General features: G+C 31.5%; 6 protein-coding genes across 6 annotated transcripts; 1 reads left to right on the top strand and 5 right to left on the bottom strand.

Annotated features, from left to right (window-relative positions):
• Positions 1-2,038: 2,038 nt before the first annotated feature.
• Positions 2,039-2,371, top strand: GO595_010136 (uncharacterized protein; the record flags this gene model as incomplete). The annotated part of the gene is made up of 1 exon (XM_067912782.1): positions 2,039-2,371. One exon carries the CDS (start codon positions 2,039-2,041, stop codon positions 2,369-2,371), a length of 333 nt encoding a protein of 110 aa, XP_067768874.1.
• Positions 2,372-2,389: 18 nt separating this feature from the next.
• On the bottom strand, positions 2,390-3,193 carry GO595_010135 (RhoGAP domain containing protein; the record flags this gene model as incomplete). The annotated part of the gene is made up of 1 exon (XM_067912781.1): positions 2,390-3,193. One exon carries the CDS (start codon positions 3,191-3,193, stop codon positions 2,390-2,392), a length of 804 nt encoding a protein of 267 aa, XP_067768873.1.
• A 3,440-nt stretch (positions 3,194-6,633) lies between these two features.
• Positions 6,634-8,370, bottom strand: GO595_010134 (Ser/Thr protein phosphatase; the record flags this gene model as incomplete). The annotated part of the gene is made up of 1 exon (XM_067912779.1): positions 6,634-8,370. The coding sequence occupies one exon, from the start codon at positions 8,368-8,370 to the stop codon at positions 6,634-6,636; it is 1,737 nt and encodes a 578-aa protein (XP_067768872.1).
• Positions 8,371-8,687: 317 nt separating this feature from the next.
• Positions 8,688-9,377, bottom strand: GO595_010133 (Polyubiquitin-B; the record flags this gene model as incomplete). The annotated part of the gene is made up of 1 exon (XM_067912778.1): positions 8,688-9,377. The coding sequence occupies one exon, from the start codon at positions 9,375-9,377 to the stop codon at positions 8,688-8,690; it is 690 nt and encodes a 229-aa protein (XP_067768871.1).
• Positions 9,378-9,922: 545 nt separating this feature from the next.
• On the bottom strand, positions 9,923-10,417 carry GO595_010132 (uncharacterized protein; the record flags this gene model as incomplete). The annotated part of the gene is made up of 1 exon (XM_067912777.1): positions 9,923-10,417. One exon carries the CDS (start codon positions 10,415-10,417, stop codon positions 9,923-9,925), a length of 495 nt encoding a protein of 164 aa, XP_067768870.1.
• A 556-nt stretch (positions 10,418-10,973) lies between these two features.
• On the bottom strand, positions 10,974-12,179 carry GO595_010131 (NlpC/P60 family protein; the record flags this gene model as incomplete). The annotated part of the gene is made up of 1 exon (XM_067912776.1): positions 10,974-12,179. One exon carries the CDS (start codon positions 12,177-12,179, stop codon positions 10,974-10,976), a length of 1,206 nt encoding a protein of 401 aa, XP_067768869.1.
• Positions 12,180-12,400: the final 221 nt, after the last annotated feature.

Genomic DNA, 12,400 nt, shown 5'->3' with positions numbered 1-12,400 from the left:
ATTGAATTTCTTTATTCAAAATTCAATATCAGTTCTGAAATATTCAAACGAACCGTTTTTCAATGAGTATTCTCAACAAGTCTTTAAATTCTTATTTCGCTCACATTATTTAATTCCTATTGATTATTATCCCCAATTTTTCCAAATAATTTTCCAACTCCTTCTTTTACCAAATTCTAATATTAAAGTCAAATGTTCCGTATTACAATTTTTAGACAAAATGATTGAAAAAGTTCAATTTCTTGAATTAGTTATACAAAATTTCCCAAATATTCTTAGTAATTTATTTTTACCATTTTATTCTCTTACTGAAGAAGATATACTTAATGCGGAACATGATGCGCCCAAATTTATTACAGATAATCATAAAATAAGTACAGAATTCGATGACATTAAGACAAGTATATCAAACATATTATATCATTTAGCACAACAATGTAATGATGTTATAAATATTTGTTTAAATTTTGCATTTAATAAATTCCAAGAATATATAACACAGAAAGTTATATCATTTGAATTATTTAGTTCATTTCATTTGATTTCATCAATAATTAATAGCGCTTCTAAAAAAGACAACAATTCGACGTTAACATTTTTTAGTAATATATTTGCATTATTTGAAGATCAAAATTCATTTGCACGTGCTTCATCATTTATGTTATTATCATATGCGACTAAACTTAATATACCAATTGAACTTATACAATTATGTATACAACACATTGCTGATGATTTCCATCTTGTTCGATATTATTCATCATTATGTTCATCAATAATATTTGCTAAGAAGAAATCAATTAATTATATTAATATTAAAAATCAATTTATAAATTCATTACCAAATATATTAAACATTTATTTGCAACTTTGTAATGAATTTAATAGTACTGATTTATCTCAATCATTATTTTCATTAGTGTACTTCTTCGGCGATGAAATATTACCGATTGCACAAAACTTAATTGTCGAGTTATTAAAGATAATACCAAAAGTAACAAATGATAATGAATCAACAAGTCAAATCATTATAATAATTCAATCAATATCAGAACTAATAAAAATAATATCGAAAAATGAAAATTCTTTAGTATTAATTGTACCGATTTATAATTATTTACTTGAATTATTACCGAATATGTTTAATATGATATTCATTGATTCATATTTGTTGTTATTTAAACAAATAATTCGAAGTAATCATTTCGTTAAGGACTTTTGGAACATAATAAAATTCTTAAGTTATCCAATTAATATCGAATTTTCTTATGTAATCGAATTACTTATATTTAAAGATATAAATTTCTTGGAATCAAATGATATATTACAAATATTATTTAATTACTTAATTCCAATTTTAAGTAATGATTGCATTGGTGATAACTTTAATAATTTAATTCCAATAATTTGTGGAATTTTAATGAAAGTACAAAATATTAATAATGAATTTATTTCATTAATTTTGAAATGTATAATGTTGAGTTTAAATGAAGAAATTGATTTACTTCCAAAACTTTTAAATATTTTGTTGATTACAAATAACGATAAGATTTTAAACGTCTTCGGTGAACTGTTCGGTTTTTGGCTAAATAACCCAATTTACCCTTATTCAATTCAAACTTCGATGATGCTGTATTCTATCGTAGGTATTGAAAACAAAGAAATAATTCTGAGAAATTTGATCGATGTTTTGCTTGAAAATATTCTATATGAAGATGCAAAAGATAATGAGATTGATGGAGAAGAAGACGATGACAATGATGAGGACGATGATGAATTAGATAAATGTGAATGGTTAAATACTATTGATGTCCTCAAGAATGCATGGGCATTCTTAAATATTATCGGAACACAGGATCCAGTAATGTTACAGAAAATGGATCAAGAAAAACTACAAAAAATATCTGTTTTATGTCAAAGAATTTTTGAGAAACATGAAAGAAAAAATGGCTTTAATTAAATAAATAGAGTATAAATGTTCTTTTTATGTTTTGATATTTCTTTGGTGTGACATGTGATGTGAATTTTCTATGGTCAGATGGACTTCAGCAGCTTAGCAGCAACCCTAAACGAAATTGTTGCCAAACAAAATCAACCTGACCCAAACTTTAACCCTTATGCAATTCCAAAACCAACATCTTTTCCTCAACTCGATGCAGATCAGAAGTTAAAAGATATACAAAAACAGAAAAAAGAAAGTGAACTATCTCACAAAGCAAAAGTTGCACGTAATAAGAGAATCGAACGTGCACAAGGATATATGGACAAAATGGAAAAGAATGAGAAGTTGAAGAACAAAAAGAAAATTGATAAAGCTAAGAACAAAAGAAAGAAGAGAGCAGCAATGGAAAATAAAGAAAATGTTGAGTAAACTACCTATGTCGCATATTTATTCATCCAACCGGAGAGTGACAGCACGATTTGGCCTGACAAAATTAGGACTTCCGAGAAGTTGGAATGGAACAAATGGAATTAATGATTTGTGACGTAGCTTGCGTGTTTCGATGAAGTATTGAACATCATTTTTGTTGATTGGTGGTGATGATAAAATTACCATATCTTCCGCTGTGATGAATGGAGACAATTCAACACCTTCAAATATCTTGTCACTTTGATCTATTAACATGGCAATTGCTTTATTTTGCATTCCGTTAATTTTAATTTGTTTTTCATAATTTTTAACTTTTTTCTTGGAGGCCATTATGTTGGGAGAGAAAACAATGGCAAGGTTAGTGGAGTTCATCTTGGATGTTGGATTTTGAGTGATATCTTTTAAGTACTTAAAGAGATAAGCAAATGTTTGAAGACGAACAGACGTAAGATTTTTCAACAAAGACTTGAACTTTTGAATACCTTCTTCAACGTTTTGCATTTCTGGTATTGCAATTACATCATCAAAATATTCAAATGGAAGAAGTGGATCAATTTCAACTATATCACGAAAATATTTCTTTAACGCGCATGAAAGTATATGAACATCAGTAATGTGAGAAAGGTCAGCCCTTCCATTGTCAAGACGAGAGCAAAGATTATCAACTTCACCAGTTGGACCACTTAATCGAAAAATTCCTTCAACGCTTTCAGCGTTAAGCTCTCTCATTCTCTCGATAAGGTCAGTGACGATGAATGGTATCTTACCTCCAAATTCCTCTGGTGATCTTGTAAAGTACTGAGGATAATCAAAGGTGCTCATTATCCACTTTTGTTTATTTATATTTTTGTCTTTTTTCACAATTTTACATAAAACCGATAAAGATTTGGTGCAAAAAAAAATAGTAAAAAAAGTGCCAAAAGTTAAGTGAAAATTTTACATGAACACCAAATAATTTAAAAATTTTTTTATAACCAAGTTATATCCTCTATAGTTGCTTTTAATATTTTTATCGTTTTGATTTCAAAATATTTAATATATAAAATGAGATAAAAATCAGTTTTCATGTTTATTGTTTTTTTACCAAAATAATGTTTTAAAACAGAAGAAGAAGTGAGGTATTCTATAAAGTTTTATCATACTAAACATTTTAGATCTATGAAAATTATATTTGAAATTTTATCATCATTTATTTTATATAAATTGTGCTTTGAATTTAAAGAAGATTTAATTTGTTTTACGCTGCTATTATTCTTAATGAAGGACTGAATAGAACACATTAATACATATATAAGTGGATGACAATACCTTCATGTAGAATTACAAAAAAAAATCAAACATTTCTTATGTAAATATAATACAAACAAATGTAATCAATGATGATTACGAATATTGGATCGTTTTTTCAGCGGTTCCAAATTCAATATCATTGAAATTTCAGTACGACGTTCAGAATTTAATCGGTGAACAGTTCACTTTTGAACGATAGCTATAAAGTTACTTCCTTGGCATAGCTTATTCTCATGAAGAACTTAATATTAATGGCCAATACCTTCCAATCTTCGCCTAGTGTTAATCAACCCCCAAATATTCTAAGTAATTACAGAATTATCACCAAATTCTTTCTTTTTTTTCGCATTGGTTTAGCAAACATCAGTAAGCTGTTCACTGCGTCTATTGATGTAAAGAGTTGTTATTCTTTTTTTAATTATTATTACTTTAAATATTTTTTTGATACACAAACGATGTATATAATATATCTATTTTTATTCATGACTTTGGTTATTTCTTTGATTCTTCTACAAAAAATGTTCAATTCATTGAAACAATATTTTAATCAAAAATGTTTTTTCATATTTAAAATGAAGAATGAACCAATTTATAATATATTTTTTATCATAATATTTTTCACATTCACGTTCCAAGGATTTAATTCTGCGACATCTACAATTACAATATCTCAAGAAAGTGATTTTAATGATATCATAATTTACAGGAACTCAATCAAATATGCAATTATTGAGAATGTTATTCAAATTCCAGATAGTGCATTTTCATCATGTGCGCAATTGTTAAATGTTGATATTGGTGAAAATGTTAAAATAATCGGAACATCTGCATTTTCATTGTGCACACATTTGTTAAATGTTAGTATTGGTGAAAATGTTAAAATAATCGGAACATCTGCATTTTCATTGTGCACACAATTGTTAAATGTTGATATTGGTGAAAATGTTAAAAGAATCGGAACATATGTATAAATATTTATTTGATTCATGCGCTTCATTAACAAACATTATAATTCCAAAATCAGTTTTATTAATTGGAACGAATGTATTTTTTGGATGTACAAATCTTCAATATATAAATGTTTCTAAAGATAATCAGAATTATTCCAATTATGAAAATGATGGAGTTCTTTATAATAAAGATATAACACGAATTATATGTAAACCAGCAGGAAACAAAAATTCATTTACAATTCCAAGTTCTATAACGATAATTGATTCGATGGCATTCTGTCAATCATCGATAACGAATATTATAATTCCAAATAATGTTACAATCATTGGAGATTCATCATTTCGACTTTGTGAAAATTTGACAAATGTTACTATTGGAGATAATGTTAAAGAAATAGGAACATCAGCATTTGAATCATGTATTTCATTATCAAATATTATAATTCCAAATAATGTTACAATCATTGGAGATTCATCATTTCGACTTTGTGGAAATTTGACAAATGTTACTATTGGAGATAATGTTAAAGAAATAGGAACATCAGCATTTGAATCATGCACTTCATTATCAAATATTATAATACCAAATAATGTTACAATCATTGGAGATTCAGCATTTCGACTTTGTGGAAATTTGACAAATGTTACTATTGGAGATAATGTTAAAGAAATAGGAACATCAGCATTTGAATCATGCACTTCATTATCAAATATTATAATACCAAATAATGTTACAATCATTGGAGATTCAGCATTTCGACTTTGTGGAAATTTGACAAATGTTACTATTGGAGATAATGTTAAAGAAATAGGAACATCAGCATTTGAATCATGCACTTCATTATCAAATATAGTAATTCCAAAATTAATCAAAAAAATTGGAATAGGAACATTTCATAATTGTATGAAACTTCAATCAATCAATGTATCTAAAGACAATTCGAATTATTCCAATTATGAAAATGATGGATTCTCTACTCTAATTCTATATGATAAAAATATTTCAGAAGTCATATGTTATCCAACAGGATATTTAGATAATACATTTTTTATTCCAATTTCTATCACTACGATTTGTGAGTATTCATTTGATATCAGTTATAATTTAGAAAATATTTTTCTTAAAGAAAATGTGAAAACTATTGAAGACAATTCATTTTATAATTGTAATAATCTCAAATGCATTTATTATTATGGGGATACAATTATTGAAAATATAAAAGCATTTATTAATATTAATGCGAGTATAATCATGACACTAAAATCATATACATCTGATAAATTCTGTGGTTTGAGTGTTTCTAAAGGCACTACAATTGAAGGATGTCTTGCATGGCCCACACAATCATTTACACAATCGAACACATTCACAAATTCAAATACATTTACACATTCGAACACATTCACACAATCAAATAAATTCACTAATCTCACACTCACATTCACACTCACCATTACTCACACGTTATCACTTGTTATATCGCACCATAACTCATTTACTCATTCCGGCTGATCATACATTACCACCGATTTCATACACTACGACTACACAGTTATCATATTTACGTTTTACATCAGCTTTTACACCGATTTCTTCACCATAATGCACACAAGAGAAGCAACAGAAAGCACTCTCACTAAAGCCGAGCTAATTGGAATCATTTGCGGGGCCATAGCATTCGTTCTGATTATGGTCGGCATCATCATATTCATTCTCAAAAGGAAGAATCCTCACCAAATTGAAGAGGTGGTTGAGGACGAGTCGTCTTCTGTGAAAGAGCAGAGAGAACTTATCGATGAAAATGTGCATGAGCTGGTGAAGAACGAAGACGACAAATGGCTTCTTGACAACAAAATTTAAATTTAAGCCATTTATTCATTAAATTTTTTTTTCATTTTGTTATAACTTAAATATGCTCCGTAACTTTCCCTAAGGCATAACGGCATTTAAAGCGGTAATATTAATTTTATTTATAAGTTTGAAGATTCATAAAATTTTATATTTCACATTCTGTTTATTTAAATCAAAATCTGGTCTTGTATCAAATCGCTGTTGCTACTTCTATTCCTGACTTCCTTTAATGCGCTCCTTATATAGAAACACAAAGCCACCAAGAAATACAAAGGCGCAAACACAAACTCCGGGCTTGTCAGCGACGTCTTAAGCCCGTGCATTTCGGTGATGTTTCGAATGAGAATGACAATTCCGGCATAAAACGAAAGGTAAATGATGACGTCCATCACAAATATCGAGGTTCGGACTTTCGTAGCATCAATTGCTGAAGCAAATAATATCACCGGAATGATGACAAAGCTTAAATAAAAGACATTAAGTCGAAGGCCTCGAAATATAAATATGTTCTTCCCAACAGAACAATAGCCCCACGCCCACATAATGGCTACTTTACCATCAATGGTAAAAAAGTATGTAGGCAATATAAGTGAGAAAAGAGCACAGAGAAAAATGGGAATCCGAATATATGATGGAGAATTGTTTAAACGGTGCTTAACCGTCAGAAAACCGCCAAAAATTGCTATCGCCCAATGGCTTTCTGATTCTTGGCTTCGCATCCACCTGTCGAAGGCTTCGCTGACACCAGTGAAACTAACAGGAAGAGCTAAGACAAGAACAACAACTAAGAGAAAGATATAGATGAATATATATGAAATTGAAGCCGGAATGTCATACTGCTTTTCCTTGAACCCAATGATTGTTTCACCAATAGCAAATGAAACTGATCTGTTCCAATCACCTGTAATATTAAGATCATATTTCCCTTCTCCAATTTCTAATGGACATGAACATAACTGAACACCATCTTTAATTGAGTGGCAGGTTAATGTTTCTGTTTTATCAATTACACTTGCAGTCAGATTTATGGGTTTATTTGTAAATACTAAAACTCGAACTTCTGTACTTAACTCGTTAAACACATCAAGTCCACTTGCTTGCTTTAATGGAATTGGGTTTGTTATAACAGCAATAATCTCTTGATCTAAATCTATCTCATGGTATGCCGACCGTTTATTGTCAAAAGTGACAAGGCCGATACTGTTGTGTCTGAAAAGTGGGGTGCCCACAACCTCTAACGTATCCCCGTGATGGTAATATTGAGTTGTCTGAGGATGCAGATGACCTGCGAGGAAGTAACGCGCTGTTGGATTAAGGAGTAATATATCAGATAGAGCATAATTTGAGGTGGACGCAAAGTTAGGATACCAACCAAGGACAGGAAAATGAGATAAAAGAATTGTGTAATCAGCAGATGCTTTTTTGAGTTCATTAATTATGGCTGTACGAAGGGCATATTTTGGAAAAGCCCAGTCCTCTAATTTCTCTGTGGGCGCAGGGAATTGGAATGTGTTAACAGAAATGGTGCTGAAAGTAAATCCTTCAATCTCGAAAATTTCTTTCTTAAGTTCGTAAGTGTCAGGATCGTAGATAATTCCTTTGGCATAATTATGCTCAGAATCAATTGATGAAAGATCAAATACATCATGATTACCTGCACAGTAAACAATAAGATCAGATGAAATGTTGAGATCATTGAGAAGTTTTTGGTATAAATCCCAATCAGCTTTAACCATGGAGGTATACATGGGAGTGGTGCTATTCCTAGAACCATCTGTTATATCACCTGTCATTAAGATTTTATGTGGTTTGATGACATTGACAACTTTAGACATTCTATCATAAATGTTACCATAACTTTCTACACGTTCTGAACTTAAGTGAGGATCAGTGATATGGGCCATCCAAACTGGAAGTTTTGAAGAATTCCATGTATATCCAGTTAAAGAAAAAAAATCATTAGTTGTATGTGAATCGTGAAATGGCGCAACTGCAATAAAGACCAACGCAAAAATCGCTACCCATAAATATTGTGAAAGAATATACGGAATTATTAAGAGCCCCATTTGAATAGCTGATTTTATTAACGTTCTCTTTTTGACGCCGTTTTCTTGGAAAATGCCATGAAATTACGGTTTTGTCAATGCAGCTTGGGGTACCCTGAATAAAGAGCAAAAAAAAAAAAAATGAAAATTGATTGGGGTTTAATTAGAAATTCACTTTAAAAACCACCACGAAGACGAAGAACTAAGTGGAGTGTTGAATCCTTTTGAATGGAATAATCTTGAAGTGTGTTGCCATCTTCAAGTTGTTTACCTGCGAAAATTAAACGTTGTTGGTCTGGTGGGATACCTTCCTTATCTTGAATCTTGGACTTGACATCTTCAATGCGATCAGTTGGTTCAACTTCAAGTGTGATGTGCTTACCTGTGAGGGTCTTAACAAAGATTTGCATACCACCACGAAGACGGAGAACTAAGTGGAGTGTTGAATCCTTTTGGATGGAATAGTCTTGAAGTGTGTTGCCATCTTCAAGTTGTTTACCTGCGAAAATTAAACGTTGTTGGTCTGGTGGGATACCTTCCTTATCTTGAATCTTGGACTTGACATCTTCAATGCGATCAGTTGGTTCAACTTCAAGTGTGATGTGCTTACCTGTGAGGGTCTTAACAAAGATTTGCATACCACCACGAAGACGGAGAACTAAGTGGAGTGTTGAATCCTTTTGAATGGAATAATCTTGAAGTGTGTTGCCATCTTCAAGTTGTTTACCTGCGAAAATTAAACGTTGTTGGTCTGGTGGGATACCTTCCTTATCTTGGATCTTGGACTTGACATCTTCAATGCGATCAGTTGGTTCAACTTCAAGTGTGATGTGCTTTCCTGTGAGGGTCTTAACGAAGATTTGCATCTAAAGAAATGAAGTAAAGAGACCAAAATTTTCATTCAATTTTTTGGTCTGACACGTTTTATATTGCCAGTAAAACCATTGATTTCGTATTAACTTTTTCCGAAAGGACATACAATTTTTTCAGGGGATGTGGTGAAAAAGTTAAAACCCGAAAAGTTCTTTTTGAAACGGTGCCCAGATGGAAAATTTTGTGATTTTTAATGTGAAAATTATATTTTATTTTTTAAAGATAATATCCAACACATGTGTTAATAATGCATCGAGTTTTATATAAATATTTTAATTTCTTTTTGCACATATCAATATAATTTGTTATCATCTTTTTAAGTGAATATTAACTTTGAAGTATAAATTTTAGTAAATTATATTAGAAACCTTAGGTGTTTAAAGAAATGTTTTTAACAGCGTATTCAATGACATTGAGAGTGAATATTCACATATCAACATTTAAAATATGTTACCTTAAGGTAATAATACAAAACTAAAAATTCGTTTTCATAAGTCACATCTCAGTTTTACATTTATTTCTATGAAGACCTTAAAAATTAGCGTTTTCCTTTGACTCCCTTTTTAGGTTCTTCAACAACCTTTGTATTCTGACAAACATGTTGGAGGTAAACATTTAGATCAAATGTGTCATCACTTTTTCCTGTTGCTTCCCTTATGAAATCGTTGATGAGATCGTCAGGAATTTCTTCCCCAACTTGTTGAAGCATCCATCTAAAATCTTCAGCGTGGTGTACTGATGACCCATTTTCTCTGTTTAGAATTTTTGCTTCACTTTGAAGCATCAAAATGAAATCATCTCTTGATATGAACTCTGTCCAAGCAAGGAGAGCTTTATCAACAGGTATGTAATCTTTGTTTTGGGGATTATATTTTTTGCGAAATGCTACTTCTTCATCGCCTTCAAGAATTATTCCAAAAACTGTTAGAAAATTCATTATATCTTCCCATGCAACATCGCGTAGATCACTTGATTTCAAAATTGCATCCATAGCTTTTCGAGCAATGCTGCTTGTGTCAATCGAAACTTCCATCTCCAATAAAACACGTTTAGCAAAAAAACGTATTTTTACAACATCGTGCAACATAATTGATGATGATATTAAAACAATTTTATAAGAATGTATATATGTCTTTTTTCATCATATAAAGAGGTTGGTTTTTAAAATCAATAAAATTAAATTTTGTCAACTAAATTTAAAAAGATATTTTTGAAACTTTTTTTAATTCTTATGTTTATCTTTTTACACAAAATTTTTTTTACTGCATTGCAAATAAATGACATGTATCAATATACAAAAATAATTTGGAATGAAGAAGATCCTCTATCTGAATCTTCAAATTTTAAAATAAAATATAAATAGATCTGTTTGAGTTTATTCGAAAGTTCATCTGGCCGAGTGGTCCAAGGCGCTAGTTTAAGGCACTAGTCCGAGAGGGCGTGGGTTCGAACCCCACGGTGAACATTTTTTGGTTTTTTATTTTGCTCGTTAAAAAAAGTCGAACAGTCCGTAAAGTTATTTTTTGTGAAGTTTATGAAAACGCAAATTATTTTAATGGTTTACTCATGTAAACTTGGATTTTCCTTCTTTAGATAGTTACGTAGTCTGGGTGCATGTAACCAATAATGCCATTAACCTTAACATGGTACCAGCCATTGGATTTTGTTCCATCATATTCCATCTTTGTTCCCTTGTTAACAGATGTAAGGATTGTGGCAGATGTTGAACCAGATGATCTAACACGTACTCCGTTTGCATTGCAAGTGCATGTTCCGATGGATTTGAATGATGATCCGCTAGAAATTGAGACATAGTCTGGGTGCATGTAACCAATAATGCCATTAACCTTAACATGGTACCAGCCGTTGGATTTTGTTCCATCATATTCCATCTTTGTTCCCTTGTTAACAGATGTAAGGATTGTGGCAGATGTTGAACCAGATGATCTAACGCGAACGCCATCAGCTGTGCATGTGCATGTTCCGATGGATTTGAATGTAGTACTTGAAGAAATTGAAACATAGTCTGGGTGCATGTAACCGATAATTCCATTAACTCTTACATGGTACCAGCCGTTGGATTTAGTTCCGTCGTATTCCATCTTTGTTCCCTTGTTGACTGATGTAAGGATTGATGCTGATGTTGATCCGGATGATCTAACGCGAACGCCATCAGCTGTGCATGTGCATGTTCCGATGGATTTGAATGTTTGTGATGGGGTACCTGTGTTAACATATCTTCTTGCTTGGAAGAATCCCTTTGAATGCTTGTATGTGAGTGTGTTCTTGAGTGTTGGACCCATTCCTGATCCGTGACCAAGTTGTTGTCCATTACCGATGTACATTTCGACATGTGCTGGTGTTCCTTGTCCGTAGAAGAGTAAGTCACCAGGCTTAAGCTTGGCCATTTGTGCTGATGTAACACATCCACCAGTACCATCAACAACTTTTGTTCCGTAATTGATTTGTTCACCAGTCCATGAACCAACATAGATTCCGAAGTATCTTTCGTATAACTTCCAGCAGAAGGATGAGCAATCAGAATATCCTGGAACTGAGAAAACTTCTGTCCTCTTTGAGCTTTGGGTGTATCCAAGTGTTCCTTGAATGCTTAAACCATAGTTAATCATTGCTGTCATTTTTGCATCATTGTCATCATTTGAAACTGGAGTTACATATTGACGAGTCATATTATGATGACGGTGATGGCGATGGTGACGGTGATGGTGGTGATGATGTGAATAATCATCGCGTAAGCTTAATGCTTCAACAGCGAGAAGAAGAAAAGCGAGCATCTTACTAATGTCAATTTGACAGCGAAACTTTTTCAATATGCATATTTCAATTAATCAATTGACTAAAATAAAACCGTTTTTATTGTTGAAACCAAAATTTTGAATGTGTTACCGTCATTGAATTTAAATTTACAGTTAATTGAATAACAAACAATGGCCGTATAAAATCATCCAAACCATATTACACTATATTCGTCAATACATGAACGTATAGCAATTAA

Source organism: Histomonas meleagridis (genome assembly GCF_020186115.1).
Source record: "Histomonas meleagridis strain 2922-C6/04-10x chromosome Unknown scaffold_61, whole genome shotgun sequence".
Lineage (NCBI taxonomy): Eukaryota > Parabasalia > Tritrichomonadida > Dientamoebidae > Histomonas > Histomonas meleagridis.
This window is presented reverse-complemented; position numbering and strand designations above follow the sequence as displayed.